This window comes from Porites lutea, chromosome 14, assembly GCF_958299795.1.
Source record: "Porites lutea chromosome 14, jaPorLute2.1, whole genome shotgun sequence".
Taxonomy (NCBI): domain Eukaryota; kingdom Metazoa; phylum Cnidaria; class Anthozoa; order Scleractinia; family Poritidae; genus Porites; species Porites lutea.
This window is the reverse complement of record NC_133214.1, coordinates 1,232,501-1,253,924: the sequence shown is the minus strand read 5'-3', so window position 1 is coordinate 1,253,924 and position 21,424 is coordinate 1,232,501. Positions and strand designations below refer to the sequence as shown.

At 39.5% G+C, this 21,424-nt stretch overlaps 2 protein-coding genes across 2 annotated transcripts in view; one reads left to right on the top strand and one right to left on the bottom strand.

Annotated features, from left to right (window-relative positions):
• Window positions 1-241: 241 nt before the first annotated feature.
• LOC140924110 (uncharacterized) lies at window positions 242-6,826 on the bottom strand. The gene is made up of 3 exons (XM_073374127.1): window positions 6,726-6,826; window positions 2,762-3,016; window positions 242-1,529 (listed from the first exon to the last, which is right to left on the bottom strand). Exons 2-3 carry the CDS (start codon window positions 3,007-3,009, stop codon window positions 1,301-1,303), a joined length of 477 nt encoding a protein of 158 aa, XP_073230228.1. The 5' UTR covers window positions 3,010-3,016; window positions 6,726-6,826; the 3' UTR covers window positions 242-1,300.
• Window positions 6,827-12,694: 5,868 nt separating this feature from the next.
• The window catches only part of LOC140924768 (uncharacterized), a 9,670-nt gene continuing 940 nt past the window's right edge, over window positions 12,695-21,424 (top strand). The window contains exons 1-5 of the mRNA XM_073374767.1: window positions 12,695-12,927; window positions 14,312-14,392; window positions 15,410-16,273; window positions 17,506-17,691; window positions 18,470-21,424. The exon at window positions 18,470-21,424 is cut by the window's right edge and continues 940 nt beyond it. Of these exons, the coding sequence (XP_073230868.1) occupies window positions 14,341-14,392; window positions 15,410-16,273; window positions 17,506-17,691; window positions 18,470-21,183 (3,816 nt within the window). The 5' untranslated portion in view covers window positions 12,695-12,927; window positions 14,312-14,340 and the 3' untranslated portion in view covers window positions 21,184-21,424. The remainder of the gene's footprint in view (window positions 12,928-14,311; window positions 14,393-15,409; window positions 16,274-17,505; window positions 17,692-18,469) is intronic.

Sequence of the window (21,424 nt, the reverse complement as noted above, 5' to 3'; positions counted from 1 at the left end):
AAGTTCTAAACTCTAGGTATGTGAAAGGGATACCATTTGTCAATAGAAGGTATACGAAAGGGGTACTTTTTCTGTCAGAAATGGTATGTAAAAAAGTAAGGGGTTGGACCTTAGGGCGGAGCTTCCCCGTATAAAAACTTTGTTGAGTACCCCGGGGATTAAACGATAGAGATAACATTCTTTGCTAAGAGTAGTTTTTCTCAAGATTTTGTTGGGAATGGGTTTTGTAAGGTGTTACAAGTCGGAAAAAAGGTTTTATTAACGCTTGGCGTAAAACTCATTCATTACATTTTTCGAATTTATAACAGGGGCGGATCCAGGTTTTTTCAAAGAGGGGGTTGTTAGTATGAGAGTTCAGGGAAAACGTCTCAGGGCCAAAGGAATGGGGAAGTGGGAGGGTAATGTTTGAATATGTAGATTTTCTTTATTTTGATTTCAGAGGTATAAATTAGTCAAATGTGAGACACTATTATTACGGACTAAGAGTCCAGTGCAACAACGATAGTTGTTTGTCTCTCTCTTTACCCGCCTATTTACTCAAACAGACTAGCTTGAAAGAGCTTTCTTGGATGAGCCTTTACAAAGGCCTCCTGGCATATCTCGTCTACCTCTACCTCGAATCTCTCAGAGTAGTACATGGCGATCACTGCGAGATCAGAGAATCCCTCTTCAGACATTGTTGACCTAGAGCACGTCTTGATTCATTTCATCAGTGAAAACGATCACTCAGTATCTGTGCTTGTGATCAGTAGGGTAAAGGCAGTGACCAGAAGACGATCGATGTTTGGGAAAGCATCTTCATCGCAAGCACAATTGCTGGTAAAAGGTTGTTTGGAAGCTCCCTATCTGTTGACTGCCAGAGTGTTTCCAACTACGAACCTCATTTCCAAGGGATTTGGGAAATGGAATTACTTTCTCCAAGAACAGCATGCCTTCTACTTCACTGATCATCCAGCTGCAGTGCCATATTTACTATAATCGATGGCACTAGACAAAGCAGATGGCGGGCGTGGCGATCTTCGTCAGACAGTCGATCTTGCATTTGGATGATAAAGGAGTCAAGAAGAGGAATAGCTACAGTCTTCTTGTAATGATCGATTGGACTGGAACTTATATTATAACTCATAATATTATTTTTGGTATGAAAAAGGGATAGACATGAATAGCCAGACAAGTTTGAAAACTTCCCAAAGGGGGGATTGCAGCCCCCTCAACCCTCCCCCCGGATCCGCCTCTGTATAACCAGCACCGTAATTAATATTAGACAATGAAGTTCAGTATGATTCACTGTTTATAATGGTTATTCAGATACTTTCATATCAACTTTGACAAGCACTTCAAAAGAATGGATGCGATGCTCACGAGAACCGTAAGGAATACAGGCTCCTTTCAGCACATATGGAGATCCTTTCACGCCAACTTTACCCGGAATAAGCTTGCGTTGTACCTTGCCTCTTGCATGGTAGGAAGGACCTTCATCATAGCCTCCTCGAACAGCTTTAGCCGGTGGTGAATCTCCGGTCTGACAGCTATATTATGAATAAAACTTTTAGTGAGGTTCAAAAGTTAATTTTCCTTTTTGTTATAATTATCTCCCATCGAGACAAAATTTCCGGGTTTGAAATCTTGTACATAACGTCTTTCTCTCTTTCTCCTGGGTTTCGTCCAAGCCGAAGTAATACATACACTAGTTCGAAAATATCCGAACAGGGGCGAAGGGTTAGAAAATTTCCTCTGAAAGTTTGCGGAAAATTAAAAAAACTGTTGAATTTCCGAAAAGCGAACCATTCTACCTAAAATTCCAGAAATTGCGAGAGCAACAGAAATTTCGTGATTTCGAAGAACAAATTTTCAAAAAATTGGTTACCTCGCTTGGTTGTCCTCATTTGCAGAAATTTAATAAAAAGAATCGAGTCTTGTAAATTCAACCAAGATATGCTGTTCCATTCGCCACTAGAAATTTTCCGAAATTGAGACCGCATTTTTGGGTTAAATGGAAAGCGCCCAGCATACAATTGTCTTGACAACAGTCTACGCCAATCACCAGGGGTAGTACTCCAGATTTCAAGCGACGGGGATGATCGAAGGATGTTTTGGGGTTTGAAATATTCGATTCCGAGGTTTTTTGGGGTAGGACAATTTGGCAAGTATTTTTTAGGTGGCTTGATTTAAGTAGGGATTTTTTTGGATATTCAAAACAATCTGAAGTTTCGTGGTAGTGCCCGCCTATCCCGACCGCATATCATTTAATGCATTCTGGAAAACTTTAACGCTCGAAAATTCGACATGGGATTTTTTGTCCAGGGATTTTTTTTTGGTTTTGACTTTTGCCCCCATTCGATCATCCCCGTCGCTTAAAATCAGGAGTACCTCCCCCCCCCCCCCCCCCCTTCTGGGCGCCCTCGTGAGCTTATGAGCAACCAATAGCAGTTGAGATTAGATATCCTGTAGCGTCGACAGATATTTAGTTTAGCTTAATTCAGAGTATATGTACCATGGTTAGCATTAGTTTAATTTTTGAAAAAAGTTTCTTTGATGCACAATCTAAGATTAGAGGGTTAAGGCTTCTGTTGAACCCGAGATTAATATATTCTTTGGCATTTTGAGGATTTCATTTGGTTTCGCTGTTAAAGATCCCAGTCCCCGAGTGCGCTAACTTGGTCACCGCAAGCGTGGTTTCCTTCCAGAGATCTCCAATTCATTGAATTGTCAAACTATTCAACGAAACGGCCTAGAAGCCAAAAAACGTGTTCTAACGCACCTCACATATGACAGCGTGGAAGGATCATCTACGGTCAGCACTTCAAAGCTGTGAATCCGATGCTCTTTCCCTCCATATGGAATGCAGGCGCTATCAAGATTCCCGTCAGACTTGACACCCACCTTGCCTGGAATGGTCAACCCCTCTACCTCCCCTTTTGCGTAGTAGTAAGGACCGTCATCGTATCCACCTTCAACAGCGTTGTCTGGTAGTTTATCTCCCGTCTGGCAACTCACATATGGCAGCATATTTGGCCTGTAGTACGCCACAAAATGATCAGTGAAAACCTTTGGTGTGTCATGCCAGAAGCAGATTTTTCGACTTTAATTTTGCCAGTAAGTTATAATCCTTTAAGTGACCAAAATTTGCATCCCTGAATTTAACGCCTTCTATCTATTTCTAAAAGCACTCTTAACGAATTCCGCCTCTGCGCCTCTGTCATGGCACTCAAGTAGGCATTGTATTCATAGTTTACCTATACAGTGCAAGTTCGTGAAGTTGTATCTGCGCCGAATTCTTGCACAAAATTGAACCGAGTGCCAAAGGGAAAGATGTAATTATGGTAATTACATCCCATGCTTCAGTTTGAGATCAGCAAAGAACAATGCGTTGAAAAGAAACGAATTTTGTTCATAAACTTTTGTGCATTGTTGTAGGAACCATAATCGGGGTATGGCAGGCTCCCGATTGTACTCAAAGCCATTACCAAGGCAAGAAAACGAATTATGAAAGTAGTAATCTCCGAGACATAAAAAAGAAGCATCAACTCTCCGATGATAAAACATCAACAAATTATTTATGAACCCTTGAGGTCAAAGGTTCTACACATTACACGGGAGAAAATGCCAACAAAAATACACTGCAAAATGAGACATAATCGTGTGTCCACTTTCTGTTTGTTTTCATCATCACAAAGAGAAGGATGGGTTCATTTGCAATATACGTGTATTGACTATTTTCGAATCCCCCATAGCCTGCGTGTAGACGTCTTGCACACGGAAATAGAAGACGTCTGTACTCAACACGAAGGCTAATCCCCCACAATATACTCTATTTGCCCCCCTGTCGAACAGAGTGTATTATGGGGGATTGGACCGTCAGATTTGCGCGCTGGAATTTTTTGTAGTAGTTTAGCTTTATTTAAGTTTAAATTCCAATGGGGAAATGTGATGGCTATAGAGTACTAAAGTGTGACGTCATAAAAATGAAATTTCTGAAATTATGGGATTTGTGAGGATATTCTGAAAGAACAATGCCCAAGAGGCCTATTTGCCAAAAATGAGCATTTCTGGGCAAATTGTCCCTGAGATCGTAGCCCAGTTATGCTTAGAAAACTCCATACAAACCCTTCTAAATTTTTTTTGGGTCGACCCAAAAAAAAATTAGAAGGATTTGTATGGAGTTTTCTGAGTTTAACCGGCTAACATCTCAGAGACAATTTGCCCCGAAATGCTCATTTTTGGTAAGTAGGCCTCTTGGACATTGTTCTTTCAGAATATCCTGACAAATCCCATAATTTCAGAAATTTCGTTTTTATGACGTCATCACTTTAGTACTCTATACCGCGCGAATGCTGCAAGTGAATCCAACTCAAATATTTTGGTCGCAATGTCTGTAGAATGTCTGGAACCCAGAATCCATTCATTCCAACATAGTCGATGTGGTCCGTGAACATTGTATCACCAAAGGAAGAGTTAGGCCCAGTTCAAACGTCGAACTTGACACTGAGTTCGACGGTTGATTCAGACGTAGAACTTTATTAGTTGGACTCAATTCATTTTCACGATGTTCAATGCTCTAAAATGCTCACAAGAAAAATTAAATTTTAGTAATTTATGCATTAGGTTCGGCACATGAGAAGTTCGGCGTTTGAAACGAAGTCGCTCCACAGTCGAAATTCCCATGTGGGCCACTCGATCTTATATAATTCATGGGTCGACCCAAATTAGACGGGTCGGACTTAATTGATTCGAACGTCAACGTCGATCTCTTCATGTACTTAATTAAAGAGATTGGGTCTAGAGTCAGACAGCTGTTTGAACAATAGTGTTCTTGGGCCAATCTTGAATTTTCCGAAAATATGTATTTAAATCAAAGCGGAAGTTCCCGATCCTTTAACTTGTATCATAGTAGTCAATGCACAAATTAAAGTGACTGTGTCACGATTTTGCGCACGTGTGAGTTCTGACAGTAGCTGATTGTTTTTAAGCCAATCGGAAGAGAGTAGATGCACGCAAGGAACTTTACATAATTCAAAACGCGGAAGTACTTCCGGACGGTGTGGTTCGATTATATATATCCTCATAATTCATATTTATTCTTTGTTTCTCCTCAGGTATATGTTGCAGCCGATAAGAATAAGATTTACAACCCTGTCCCGCTTTGAAACAAACATTTACCTACCTGTAATTTAAGGAGGTCTTTTGCGTGGCCACGCTTACAAAGCAATCTCCAATCGGCAAACAAAATTTGCAAACAAACCTTTTATTACTGATCTCTCTGTTCGCTCTATACAAACTTTATATATACCTGCAAATAGTGCCTGATCGGTGACAAAAACACAGCGTCTAAGTATAAAGATTATCCTAAACGAACAACGCAAAATTGAGCATAAATTTCAATTGAAAACAGCAAATGAACAAATTCCTTCACGTTGCGTCGGGTCAGTATTCCGCAAAACAAACGTTATCGAGTAGAACACACAAAGAAACCAGATTATAAAAAGAATAGTCAGGCAACAAAACATCAACCTACTTATGAAAACATCAATTCTTAAACATATACGATCATACAGCAAAGATACAAGAAACATTTTAAGTGTACCGCATGCGTGAAGATCATGAAAGAGCTGCACGACTTATTTATCACCAAGCACATCCTCAAAAATCAAATTAGCTACCAATCTCTTACATTTGCAGAAGACGCCTTCTCCTTCTAATGCATGATGTTTTTCAAGATAAAGTTTCAAACTCCATTGAGTCCCTCCAATGTAGAGATGCAAAGAAGATCGTCTTGTAGGGGCAACCAAGTTAAAATCCCAGGAGTAATGCATGAAGTTGGAAAGGAGTCAGTCCAATATATACAGGAGCTGTTATTTGAAACTTTTTGTATAGAACAGTTAATTCAAATTCAAGTGAAACAACTAAGAAGGACCACTTTAAACAGATATTACGTAGACTTTCTTAAGATATTAATGAACTTTCATTTAAGGCCCCTATGATAGCGAAGAAAAGTGACTATTTTACATATTCTTAGAATTTTAGCACCCATCTAAATTGTTTACTTATTCACTGATTCCAATTGTACATTCTTTTATTTTATTATTTTAATTTTTTTTGTAAATAATTAGGTAGGAGGTCGACATCAGCCTATGGCTACGTTAATCCTCAATTTGCTTTAACAACTAAAAGTATGTATGCATGTATGGATGCATGTATGTATGTATGTCGCAGATCAGCTTTACTTGCCGGTGCGTCCACGGCTCAAGGAAACCACTTTTCAAGTTTCGTTATACATTTACCGTTTAAAATTTTCTGGCAAAGGTAGATCGTTGACTTGAGAAACTTAATAGACAGAAATGAAAGCTAAATGACCACATTAAACGCCACATTTGATCAGTTTGTAGGAACACTGACAACAACGAATATGGCTTCGTGCACTTCTCCTCAATGACCTCGAATTTCTCGACAATGCTTGAATCAAAATACAAAATTTGGCGTTTAAAACTTCCAAAATGGACCAAATATCTCTTCAATACTGATATAACAACTTTCTCAGGTCTCTGAGGGTCGATGGAAAAGGATTTCTTCACCGAAAGCCAACTTTGCATTTGAAAAACGGTTCGCCAGTCCAGAAATCAAAATGATCGACGCACATACACAGAAACGTGTCACAGTCCCACACTTTACTATTAATCAAAGACTCCCGTTGTTACGAGAAAGCTATCCTTTAACTAAACACTTACCACTGACTAGGAAAGCTGTATTTGAATCGAGATTGACGATACGACGTTTCTCACAATTCAAAAGCTGAAGCGAGCACCAAACAACCTCGGGCGCTTTCCATTCAAATGATTCCGGTTTGAAATGTCGGAAACTTCACGTGCTCAATGGAGCGGTACTTCCCGGTTGCACAGACCCGACCCAGACTGCTTTGGCTTGCAGCAGACTCAAAATTACGCTCTAAAAGAGAAGAGTAAATACTGTTTATATCCTAAAGAACACTCGACTGTCGAAAAGCGGCGATGGAAAACTAAAGGCCGAGAAATCCTATTTCGCGTAGAAAGCCTATGAGCTCCTATGAAAGCAAGTGAAGGTAAAAAAATTCTCGTGAATTGAAACGATACGTTTCTCAGAATATTCGAACGATTCGACAAAGCAATTCCTGGAACTGTACGGTAAACAAATTCGGTGTTTTGGCCAAATTTGTATTTAGCCAGGCTTTGTTGTATTCATTTCAGCTTAATTGATAAATTGCTTTAGTTCAATATCGTGGACAGGTTTCAGACAAATAATACGCTGATTCTCACGGAGCTGGAACATGATGTGGTTATGAGGAGCCCTGAGAGAGGACAAATAAGGGAGAACATTGCAGCAGCAGCAGCACTGAATGCTCTTCAGCAGCCGAAATTTAGCTTAACTGCAAGTGAAGAGCTGTTCGAGATCGGTATACAGGTTTAACTTCATTTCAAAACAAAAACAAAAGCTGCGCGACCAAGAGAAAGCCTCCACAATCAAATAATCCAGGTCGTATTAAACGAGCAATGAATTCGCCATCGTCGATTAAACCATCTTCATACCTTATAAAATGCAAATTACGGACGTCTTTGAATGCCCTAACAAGACTGTAACAAGACAAAGTTCTTCGCAAAGAAAAAGTCGTCGTCCGTCTGGGAAGCTGCACTGCTTAAACTTCGTTTTCCCCGCCGAAAACGAAACCCTTGGCCCAGTCTGCCTCGGTTTCGAAGCGTCGTCGTCGTCCGTTTCGTTGTCGATGATTAAGGTCCCTATTAACCCTGTTTCGACGGCGAAATATTCAGTAAGCATTTGAAATCAAAAGTGCCATTTTAGAAAAGGGACAAATTTCGGAAATCAAAATAAATACCAAATGTTAGCATTCCTATTTACTGAATGATATTGCAACAGAAGAAAATAGTACAGGATTGGCAAAAGTGAATTCTTCACTGATTCGGATTCTCACAACTGAATCACTCGTGAAGTAAAGATTTTCTAAAATAGGCACACTCTCGACTCTTTGACGTTGGCAAATACTGATTCCTTGTTCCTCCACACAACCAATCTCCCCGAGGTGAACATGTGCTCCCCTTCGCCTCTGGCGGGTACAAAGTTTAACCTCATCAGACGCCCGCTGTGCAGGTTGCGGTTGACCACATTCCTTTCATGCTTGTGGATTACTGGTTGTCTTTACACTAGGCTGTTAAGTGAGACTTAAGAGCCACTAAGTTTTACTTAACCAAAAATTCGTGTGTGGAGGCCTAAGTAAACTCTCAAGTACTTTGCATCTCATTAAAGTCGAAAAGTTGAAACGATTCAAGAAAGTTTCAAGCGACTTGAAAACCATCCTTATGACCGCCTTAGCTGACTTGCGGTTTTGCGGTTTCTTGAGCTTTGAGAAAGGCGAGACATGTCAATCAATCTTCATTTTGTTGCGTGGGAAAATAACCTGAAGTAAAAAGGAATCGGTTGTCTGTGAAGCTTTATTTTACTTGAATTAATTAAAATTTACTTGTCTTGAAATATTTCTTAGCTTATTTAGGCTCTAGTGTAAAGACTACCATTGTCAACGGTGGGAATAGCTTCCAGCTTTTTCTCTATTAAACATGACATGTGCCGCCGATAACCAAAACCCTATTTACACGTGTTAAAAAATCGACACGGCACGCCCAATTTTTGTCTTCTTGGGCGCTTTCCATTTAGTCAAAATTTCCGGAATTTCCGGTTCGGCGGTAAATGGAACACGTTTCGTCGGTTCGTCCTACTGGATAATTCCCAGAAAAAGTGCAAAATCTAAAAAGGTGGTCCCATTTTCCCGGTTGGAATTTCCGAACGGAATGTCGTGTTCCATTTACGTTTCTCGTAGTTTGTACCAGTTCCAGGTCCACGGTAGGGCACCGCCACGTACCGGGGTTTACGACCAAATGAAACAACTTTTTACCAATCGGAAATTCCACTTTTGCTAAGTGGAAAGCGCCCCTTGCCTCGTTTACTCACACCCCCGCTAAAATTTTTAGCACTGGTGCCACATTAAATTTGGGACCGATACGTTTACACGTCGAAAATTGGGAGTGCCATGCCTTAAAATCGTCATCACGGTGCCAAAAATTTGGCGTGCCGTGCCGATATTTTTAGCGCGTGTAAATGGGGTTTAAATGGGGTTTAAGCTTGCTTTTGCTTGCCAGTAACAATTTTGTTGGAAACTACAATAGCTATCGGTTTTCAACATGTATAGTAGAAATAAACATACCAGCGCACTTACAAGATGTGAAATCAGTATTGTGAAATAGTGGCCTTTGATACGGGAAGTTGTTTGACCCTTTGTATTGAGAGGCGGATGATCTAGGACAAAAGTAAAATTTCACCCCGGACTGGATTGACGCAGGAAAACGTCGTCGGGGATTCAGATCGAGTATCATTTTTCTGAATTGAGCGCATACGCCATGAAACAGTCTAAAAGAATGATCTAAACTGTTTGATTTTTACAATTTACTCTGGAATTCTAGCATAAAAACAGTTGTTTCCTTTTAATTTTAACAACAACTGACAGTCCGTAAAAAAAGGGGGATGGGTGAGGAAGCCTGTTTTTCCTTAGTTACAAGAACATGTACTAGGAGCCGTATACGTTAATTAATCATGGCAGCCACAAATGATATTTTTGTAATCGTTATTCATCATTGGAGAAAGTATGAAAATCACATTACTGTCATCAGTTCACGTCTTAGGATATCATTCCTTAATTTTATATCTGTATGGTAGGCATTGTTTTCAATGTAGGCATATGAAACTACGTAGTATCAGTAAATTCTATGCCATCCATATGACCGGTTATCTGTTTGGTCAGAAGTGGTATAGATATCAAAAGGGTATAAAGGGCTGGTCCGTTTAGGCTTAAAAGTGCTGCAAAGCCCTATAAATATATAAATAAATAAAGCCTTTATTTAAAGAGGGTAGCACTTAATAGCCAAAGGCTAATAAACTTGTGGCCCTCATAAAATACACAACTATTTACAATCTAATAAATATAGTAAGCTAAAATATATAAACAATTAAAATAAAACAGGATTCGAATTTTATAAAAATAAAAAATTATTAAATGATAAAATGATGCAAACATTGTTGTTCCTTAAAAATCTTGGCAAACATTTTCTTTTTAAAACATGCTACAGAATCTAGTTTCCTAATTTCAATTGGTGTACTATTCCACAGTCTTGTTGCCGAAACAGCGAAAGAACGTCCTCCCTCTGTTTCTCTTCTATATTTAGGACAAACAGCATTAATGCTTGAATATCTAGCTAGTGTTGCGGGAGTGCCGCTTATTATTCAAAATTAAGTGTTCATTTAGATAATTCGGCAAATACCCATTAATTCGCTTATACATTATTATGCATTTATCTATCTTATGTTGCTCATAAAACGGAATCCAACCTAGCTTGTTAAGCAAAGTAAACTGATGGTGTCATGCGATCGGCATAAGAAATAACGCGTGCCGCACGTTTTTGCAATCTTAAGACCCCATAAACCGACTCTTTATCACAATTTGCCCAAACAACGTTAGCGTAAGACATAACAGGGCGAATAATGCTATTATAAAACAGAAGTCGCTGTTTAAGAGGTAGACGGGCTCGAATCTTACGCAGTATTGCGATTCTAGAGGCCAACTTTTTACATACTTTCTCAACATGTTCATCAAATGACAATTTGCTGTCAATTTCTACGCCTAATAAGGTAGCACAATCCACATTACTGAGCTGTTTTCCGTTTACGAAAACATCTATGTCACTTCCATTTATGTTAGCCACACATCTTTTCCCAGTGATCGTGAGTACTTTAGTCTTGTCTTCATTTAATGGGAGCTTATTCGCTGAAGCCCATAACTGAATTTCAGAGACAGACTTATTTAATGATGAACTTAAGGTGGCTAAGTTTTTCACATCCGCAAAAGCAGTGACAGTCGTATCGTCTCCGTAAAGGTCCAATTGAGCACTTGTATACAAGGGTAGATCGTTGATAAACAAAATGAAGTATAAAGGACCTAAAATACTGCCCTGAGGGACTCCATGCAACATCAAAGCTTCGCTTGATTTACTCCCATTTACACGGACCACTTGCTTCCTATCCAACAAATAAGAGTGACACCAGGCAAGCTCCCGGTTGGCTATACCGTACAGTTCCAACTTGCGCAACAATAGCTTATGGTCCACCATGTCGAAAGCCTTTCGATAATCAACCAGGACCATGCCGCATACATGATTATTATCTAGGCCGAACAAAAGCTCGTCAACTAACTTGATTAGAGCAGTCTCGGTACTGTTCATCCTACGAAACCCAGACTGTCTAGAATACAGCAAGTTATTATCCATAAGGAAAGCATATAGAGAGTTTTGCATATGACGTTCGATTACTTTTGACACCACCGGTAGCACAGAAATTGGGCGATAATTAGAAGGATCACTGGTCGCACCTTGTTTGAATAGAGGTGTCACATTAGCAGTTTTCCAACGAGTAGGAAACTTTCCTGTGGAAAACGACATGTTGATAAGCCTTGCTATGCTTGGAGCTAAAATAGGAGCGGCAATACGCAAGAACCTGGCGCTGATTTTATCAATACCTGCAGCCCTCTCCTCGTCCCTCGCCCTGGTGTCTATAGCTTTGCGAGAGCAAGCCCGTTTGTGCAAAAAAAAAGCAAAAGGGAAACACAGGCAAGTGCTTTGGAGACTATTATATCATCTATCTTATACTGTTTTATTTTTTCAATGCAATGTTTAATTTTTACAACAGCATCTTGTTGTTTGCAATTCACGGCTTATTCTTGGAACCATCGATATCACTGTGTCAGAATCTGTCAGACTCAAATTAAAAGTGACATCTGGGGCACCCAACGGGAAATTCTGAGAAAAAGACCTAAAAACAACAACAAAGTGTGAATAAAGCTTTCTGAAGCCATTTTCAGCATTTTGAGGGATTGCTGGGAAAAAACGTATTTGTTCCTCATGTCTCCCAGCAAGACTGACGGAATGGTTCCCAGCCAGCAAGGTGCACCTACAACCTGCAACCTGACTTACTGGGAGGAGGGGGTAGGAAATTGGGTGGGGCTTGAGGCCGAAGTTCATTGGGGGAAAGGTTTCTGACAAATAAAACATATCAGCTATTCTATGTTAACCCTGAATTACCTTTTTCCCAGCAACACTTTCCTTCCAAGGACATATCATTTCTTTCACATCAGTCCCAGCCAGCAAACATTTTCCTGAAGAACAGATATTTAGAGGAACAGATCCGTTCGCTGCCCCTGTGACATGATATATAACCGCACAACAGCTACTCCTTTAACTCCGGGTAAACGAATCAATTCCTTTCTTATGAATTAAACTCCCGTCTCCTTCTGGCTTACATGCTTATACCTTGCTCAAGGTTTTCCTCTTGGCGGAAGAACAAAACTATAAAATACAGTTAGTATGTCAAATAAAATTAACATGCGATTTGAGGAATACGCAAATGGATTCATTTTATTAAGCTTATGTCGTTTATAGAGATTACATGTGACGAAAACTTAGGTCCATTCAACTAACCTAGAATTCCAGATCCAATTCTTAATTTTTCGGCTTACTTTACTTGATACGTCATGGGACACTTTTGAACCAATCAATGCGAAGACAATTGTTAGCTAGAGACAAAGACAAGCACTCTCGACAGTCGAGGCACACCCAGACAAGTTAATCGACGTTGGTGTGAAAGTTACCGAATGTGTCGCAGTCTTTATCCCTTTCAACGGTGAATTTTCGACTTTTTGTAGTTTGGGGCAAACCTGAAGACATCAGCTGAGTTGATTTTCTCAGCAAGCGTCCCATCATGCGACTTTATCAAGCCACATCGCTTGGCTTCTTGCTGGTGTTCTCTGAAACGTAGATTTTCCGCATTGCATTGCAGGTCAAGGTAAGAATCGAAGTTAATTCATTTCTTTTTCATGTGAAATCTAAGCATACTGTGTCTTCTTATTGTGTGCAAGTATCGCATCAGGTCCCCTGAGGTTAAACTTTAAAATACGTTTAAAATACTTCGCCTCGTTTTTACATGTAAGCTCACTTGCTGCCTATTGTGTTGTGCCTCTTTCCTTAAAGCGCTCTGAAAATTATTGGGGCATGAAACAACGATGTAGTAGTCAAAGAAGGAAAATTTAGTGACTCCTTGATTCGATAATCAATTACATGGTATTGGTTACTCGTGCAAGAGTTGACAAACGTTAGTAGTGAGAGATGGCGTGAGGGAATGATCGAAGGCGCGCGAGTATATGAAGGACGTGCGTGGGAGTCGAGGAAGGAATAGCCCACCCACTTTCGATATATTGGGCTGATTTAGCAACAGAAAAGAATCAAAACAACTGGCTTGACCCAAGGCAGAGTGACAAATTGGGCACCAGAAGTGACGTTTAGTTCTTTCGGCGCGCTTTCCCGTCCTCAACTGACGCTCCCGTTCTGTTGCTAAATCAGCCTATTAAAATTCTAACATGACTCCAAGGCTTTCTGGCCTGTTTTGTATGATTATTTGGATTGGTCTTCTTTGTGCTCAAGTCTCTTCTGGGAATTTGCAATACAGTAGAGTGGTTAGAAATTTGCAATTTTGACCCTAAATCCTTACCAGGATTCAAGCATGAGCTATGATTGGCCTGTTAAAAATGCCATTATTTGTCGATTTGCCAATTAAGATGAAAGGAAGTTCAAAATGCTGTTCCGGCAATTTGTTGAGTATGTTGGGGACCAGAACAAAGATATTGACGCTGCTTCCCAGAGTCTGCGTCTCAGGCTGCTAGAAGTCTTGTTAGAATTTTAACATACATATGTATTGAACATGGGCTATTCGCAGATCTGAGCCCAATTCTGTCGCATAACATCCAATCAAAATTTTAAGCTCTTTTAGGGGAAATCACACACAAATTTTAATGTATGCCTCATCACTGGCTTAGACATGATGAAACATGAGTTTATCAACTTAATTCTTATGTTTGGATTATTTTGACCTAACAAATAGAAGGTAAAATTCCTTATGTGCTAAAGCAGAAAAGTCTGTCAGGGTGTTGCCTGTAGTATTTGCTTTAAAATTCAGTCTGACTCCTGATCTGCAAACAAATCTTCCCTAGAAATTAAATTCACAAGCATATCTGTGGATGCATGGTTAGTGCTCCTACCAAAGCCAGATTTTACACTTGTAGCCACTGACTAACTAGTTTTCTTGTGGTCATGACAACTGTGTTACTTATCATAGTTTCTTTGTAATTTTCTTTTGCTTATAAATATTTAAAATTTAATTTAATATTCTCCAGTTTGTGTGAAGCCATTTCAACTTACTGTCATGGAAGCAGCAAAGAGACGAAGAGATGTGACGGAAGATTCAGATGAAGAAGGTAATTTCTATGGTTAGAAAATGAGCCCTCCTATACAAGAAGCTAAAAGAGAAAATTTGATCACTCACTGTACAATGTAAGGTTATTGCAACCTTAGTCATAATTGCTGGGATGTTGGACACTAGTGAGAACATTTGGCTGAACCTATCCCTCCTCACAAAGTTGGGAAGAACCCACTCGCATTTTTAAGCAAGTGAGTGATTAGTTCTTTTAAAAAAAACTTTTGCATGATGTGGACCAACCTTAAGAGAACCTTTTTTTAGGGGCTTAATTTACATGGATCGAGGCAGAAAGATTTAAGAACTACGCAGATCTTAGAAGGGGGAACAACTTGTCATTTGGTTAATACATGCAAGGTTGTGGTCAGGTTAACTGTTAACTGCCTTTCAACACAGGCTCCTTTTGGCTAAATCTGGCAGTTTGTTTTTACTTATTTTACTGTGAGGCTGAAAAATGTAAAGCCCATCTTCTTTCAACATGTAATCTTTCACCACATTCAAAAGAATTGATGCTGTTGTATTAGTACTTGCTGCTTTTCTCTTAAATCTGTATCTCTGATTTGGGCCACATATATTTTTGAACAAAACCTGTCCCAGATATTACACCCTCAATCAGAAACTACCAAAATAATCCTTTAATGATGACAGACAAAACTGTCCTGAACTTTCAGTTAGCACAGAAATATTCAAAAATTTAAATACTCATGCCATAAATTCCACCTCTGATGATTAAAAAAGACTGTGGTTTTGCCAATTTGTACAATGAAGGCCAATTTTTACTGAAACTTTGGGATTTTTAACATTTAAATTTTATGTACTGTTTAAAAAAACAAGCAGGAGTGTATTACATGACTGCAAGTGTTTTGAACAGCTTCAAAATCTCTGATATAGATCAACTCAACTGTCTTTGCAACCTGCCATTAGCACCCCATATTGTTATAAATATTATATATTATTTTATTGATTTCAATTTTTATTATCATTAATTTTAATTATTTCTTTTTCATGCACTGATTAGGATCTAAGATAATAAGAATTTCAGAAGATTCAACAAGCAGATCAGAGGACAGTGATGGCAATACACCCCAGCTTACTACTGATTTTCCAGAGGATACAACTGGAAGATCAGATGGAAGTGATGGTTCTGTACCACAGCTTAGCAGCCCTCTCCCTTCTTGTGTAAACAATACTGCAAGCAATGCAAAGAAGCCAGTTAGAGGCCCTCCTGAGCTTAATAAAGTTCTTCCATCTTCGCGTGACATTAACACAATAACCAAACCTTCAAACGAAGCTGATCTCCCTGTTGATGTGTTGTTACTGACAGTAAAGGATTGTGAGTTTTTAGCTTGTTACAGTGAGCTAAAAAAACCCTATAGATGTTATTTTGATGGTCTTGGATGTGTTTACTTTTCTGATGTGGATAGAAGTCAAGAGAAAGTTAAAGTCGCATTATTAAAATGTTATGAAAATAGTAGTGGTCCTGGTGGTTCTCTTGTCTCCGTTATGAAGGCAGCCACTGTGCTCAGACCTAAAGCAGTTGTATCTGTTGGTACGTGTAGCAGTCTTCACCCTGAGAAATGCAAGTTAGGAGATGTTGTTGTGCCTGCCAAAATAGCAACATATGCTCCCAAAGTAGTGATCAATAATCAAGAACAGTCAACTGGCCTGAGAAATTGTGTGAGCAAACGTTTTCTGGATGTCATTAAGAACTGTACTGATGGCTGGCAAGTACCTTTAAAGAACCTGGCTGATGCTCAAGAAGTTCAAGTTTATACTGCTGCTGAGATTCTGAGTGGACCAGAACAAGTCAATTCTGGGCAGCGGCGTGATCAACTTGCTTTAACCAATCCTCAGGCAATAGCAATGGAAAATGAAGGAGAAGGTAGGCCAACTGCTTTTTTGCAGCCAGTCTTTATAAGTATAGGTGCACACAGTTAGGTCAAGTTTTGCTCGAGGAGGTGGAAAGAAACACAGTAGCATGCATCATACTTGTACTGGGAAAGCATAAATAGTGTTTCCTTTAAAGCATCAAAAGGTCAGTAGTTTAGCATTTTAAATCATGTCTGTCAGTTTCATTGCGAAATCCTCTCGTTTTCGCCAGAGAAATAATTGTCATATTGCCTAAAACATTATGCGGCTAAATCAAATTTAGGCTAAGTTTAACGCTAGACATTGCTGGCCAGTTAAGTTGGTCTTTCAAATGAGAAGGTTCTTCAGGGACCCTGGGGAATTCACAGCTTCTCTGTTGAGGTCATACCATTACATTCACGTAGCTTATTAACGTTGCTTGTACTCATCAATAATTATTCTGCTCCTTACCCTGCCTTCCCTTTGATAAGTACAGTGGAACCCCGTTAATACTGTCACTAATGGGTCAAAACAATTTGACCACGTCAGTGGGGTGGCTGTATTACAAGGGCAGGGTCAAACTTCATGACTTGAGGACTGTAATGACAAGCACGTCATACATCACTGTCATACTTCTTGTACAACTCTGTTCTCTTAAATAAATGACGGGAATGTAGATATCATGTACCGTAGTTGTAAAAACTACTTGAAACTCCGTCAGGAGTTGCGCTCGTTCATAAAATATTGTTTTGCCACTCGAAAATACAATTCATATCTTTGCGCCACCGTGTAATATCCTCTATGTAAAAGATGCTACTGTTTGGGATTTTAAAATACGGCCATTGGCCACATCAACGGGTGACTGTGTTAACAAGGTTTTTTCATTAGAAAATGTATGGCTATTTTCCAGGCCAAAAATAACAAGGTGACTGTATTACTAAGGTGGCCGTAAGGCGGTGTTCCACTTAATAAAAGCTCCACTGGTTAGCTGTGAGATGGTGCCTGAATTATTGCCACTCGAAGGGTTGTCATGGTTATGAGCAGCTGCCTCGACTACAGTTTCCTGGCTCCACAAGCCTTGCAAGCACCTCCACCCACACTCATCTTTGCTGATGAATTTAAATTACACTATAATGAAACTTGTACAAAAATGGCTGCCAACATCTCCCACTGTCTGGTCAACTTTCTTATTTTGCTGATGAAGACACTTAAATGAAACAGGACTTTTCCCAAACCTCATGTACTGTTTGTTTTGTTGTTTAACAGGAGTATTTACAGCAGCAAATGATTGTGGAATTGAGTGGTTAATTGTGAAAGGAATAGCTGACTATGCAGATGGTTCTCAGTTAGCTTCAGAGAGTTGGTCTTCCTGTGCCAGTGTGATGGCAGCATCTCTTGTTGCACACATGTTGAATGAACCCTGTGTTTTCCATTCATGGCCTCATTATCAAGGTAATCATACTAGCATAAAGTGCTGCCACATCTTGGCATCTGATTTATTGAATCCACTGCTGGGTTCGTTCCATAGTGCAGTCACAGATAAGCTACATGGTACATGCTCTGGGGTGCATGCCATCCCAAATTCAGCTGTCCAACACTCACCACTTGTTCAAGTTGTTTAAGTTGAGATTCAAGTAGTATAGTGAATGTGATATGTTTCTGTAAAATAACAAGAAGCATTAGAAGTGTGCATCTTATTAATTAGGGACCAGTACAATTTGAGATAATTTGCAATATTTAGAAGCTATCATGATAGTCCGCATTATACCGTAAATCCTCTATTAAGACCCCCTCTTCTCAAATAACCCCTCTCCCTCTTATAATCCCCCCTCCCCTCCCCTAATTATTCTTTACTAATAATTGATAGACCGTTTTAATCAATCACGACTGTGTGAAACCTCGTGTGGACTGATCCAGGATGGTTTCATACCAAGTGGAAGTTTGGATTTGATTCTGATCCTCCGTGCATGACCTTAAACCTTCTTGTACTTGAGCTTTTCCACTTATTTTTGTAGTTCTCTATGGAGAGCTGATACCATCGTCTTTTCTAAATTAATTGAGCCCCCCCATTTCAAATAAGGAGGATTTACGGTAATGATATTTTGACATTTGACATGCATATTTTAGACAGTGATGAAAATATTATTATTATTATTATCGTTTTATTCGTCATCAGGGAATCAATAAATATCAATTATGTTATCAAACTAATGAGTGTTTTTTTCTTCAGGACCGCAACCACAAGAAACCTTAGTCGCTCCTTTCATCGAACGTATGAAGAAACATGTCAGAGATGTCACTGGAAAACCTTACGGAGACCTCAAATCACCTTTTCATAATCCAGGCGAAGGACCTAGAAGAGATCTAAAACTTGACGAAATCTTCACCAATTTGATTGTTTATGAAGGGAGAGCTAAGTATGACTTTTCAGAAGACAGACTGGAACAGCTAAACGAATACCACAAAGCCAATGAAAGTTTACGAGCAACACCGCCAGGAGATATTTTTGATGCTAAAGAGCAGAAGATTCTTGTTGTCGGTCGCCCTGGAATTGGAAAAACCATGTTTAGCACAAAGATTATTCGCAACTGGGCGTCCGAAAACCTTTTCAACAAAACACAAAAATCGCAAGTCGATTTTAAAGTTGCCTTTCTGATCAAGCTGAGAATGTTTAACTTTAGAAACCAAGAACTAAATCTTCGCGAGCTTCTGGATCACTCAGAGTATTCAACCGCTCTTTCCGAAGAGCTCTGGAACTACATCCACCACAACACAGAGCGAGTACTGTTGATTTTTGATGGATTTGACGAATATTCTGGTAGGACTAAAATAAATGAAGATGACATTCCGTTCAGAAACAGTGAAGAGGAAAAGATGCCTGTTTATTTCCTTATGAAGAAACTAGTAGAGGGAAAAATTCTTACCGGTGCGACAATCCTAACGACTACAAGACCCAATGCCGTGTCATGTATCACAAGTCTTCCCTTCGGCAAAACAGTTGAAATTCTGGGATTCTCAACTGAGCAAGTAAATGATTATGTACAGAAGTTTACAAAGGAGGCGGACAAAGCGGAAACCATAAAGCAACACATCACCAGTAACTTAAACCTTCTAGCCTTCTGCTACATTCCTGTGAATTGTTTTATCATTTGTTCGTGCTTGTTACAGTTGCTTGGTAACACTACTGGCTTAACCAGCCTCCCGACAAGACTGACACAAATATACTCCATTGCAATAAAGATGTTTTACTTGAGTTTCGATGATCGCCAATATCGCAGCAATAAAACTGAAGGTCGACCGTTTTTTCTAAAGCCGTTTAAGAAACTGCCCTCCTCTGTGCAAAAGGTGTTCACACATCTGGGAAAAATTGCTTTTGATGGAATCAAAGAGGGAAGATTAATATTTGACTCACATGAACTTAACGACCTAGAGAGTAATGGCCTGTTTCACCGTTTACCCGATACTAAAGACGATCCTTTAGCAGAGGGAAGAGAACAATATTGCTTTTTACACCTGACGATACAGGAGTTCTTGGCGGCGAAGTATTTGGTAGACACGTTGAGTTCCAAACAACTGCGGGATTTTGTTGCCGCTAACATCGAGGATGGCGCGTGGAAGGTTGTGATGCAGTTTGTGGCTGGACTGTTGGCTGAAAAAGAAGGACAATCAACAGATATTTTCAGCGACCTTCTTCCCTCAAAAACTTTTACTAAAGAAGTTGAAATCAAGATGAATGAAGATTCAGAGAAACGAACTAAAACACTGACCTTTTGGCCAGCTGACAAGGAAGACAGGGATTTAGTGGTGACGCTATTCAATTGCATGTATGAGAACAAAGCCTCTGATCGAAAAGTTCAAAAGAAACTGGCGGAAATTGGTTGTAATGCGCTTGATTTTAATTGGTGTAACCTGTCACCTCTCGACTGTTTAGCATTAGTGCATGCAATTAAACCTGTTGAAGGAATTTTGGATTTTAATTTAAGCTTCAACAACGTTCAGTCGCTAGGATGTTTTGAGATTGCGAAGTTGTTACCTGGCAACGAACACAATCAGGGTTTTTGCGAACTAAAAAGATTAAACCTCCACGATAACCGCATAAATGATGAAGTAGTTGGACATTTAGCTACAGCACTCACACACCCTAACTGCAAACTAAACAGCTTAGACCTCGGGGATAACAGGATAACTGATGAAGGAGTTAAACATTTATCCACAGCACTCGCACGCACTAACTGTAAACTAAACAGCCTAAACCTCGAGCATAACAGGATAACTGATAAAGGAGTTGAACTTTTAACTAAAGCACTCACACACACTAACTGCAAACTAAACAGCTTAGAACTTGGGGTTAACCAGATAACTGATAAAAGTGTTAAACTTTTATGTACAGCACTCACACACACTAACTGCAAATTAAACAGCTTAAACCTCAGTTATAACACTGACATAACTGATGAAGGAGTGAAACATTTATCTACAGCACTCACACACACTAACTGCAAACTAAACAGCTTAAACCTCTGGGAGAACAACATAACTGATGAAGGAGTTAAACAGTTATCTACAGCACTCACGCACACTAACTGCAAACTAAACAGCTTAAACCTCCCTAGTAACAAGATAACTGATGATGGAGTCAAACATTTAGCTACAGCACTCACACACACTAACTGCAAACTAAACAGCTCAAACCTCAGTGGTAACAACATAACTGACAAGGGAGTTAAACATTTATCTACAGCACTCAAACACACTAACTGCAAACTAAACAGCTTATACCTCGGTGGTAACAAAATAACTGATGAAGGAGTTGAACATATATCTACAGCACTCACACGCACTAACTGCAAATTAAACAGCTTATACCTCGGTGGTAATCAATTAACCCAGAAAAGTGAAAATCTCGTAAAATCAATGGACATAAACTGCAAAGTTTCTTTCTAGGCCATTAAACATGTGTAAATTTTCCCCTGTGGGAGGAATTTTGGATTTTGATTTACTCGTCAACAACTTTCGGTCACTAGGATGTATCGAGGTCGCGAAGTTGTTACGTGGCAGCGAACACAATCACGGTTTTTGCGAACTAAAAAATTAAGCCTCGCTTCTAATCAGATAACTGTTGAAGGCAAAAAACACCTGACTAAAGCACTCACCCACACTAACTGCAAACTAAAACACTTCACTG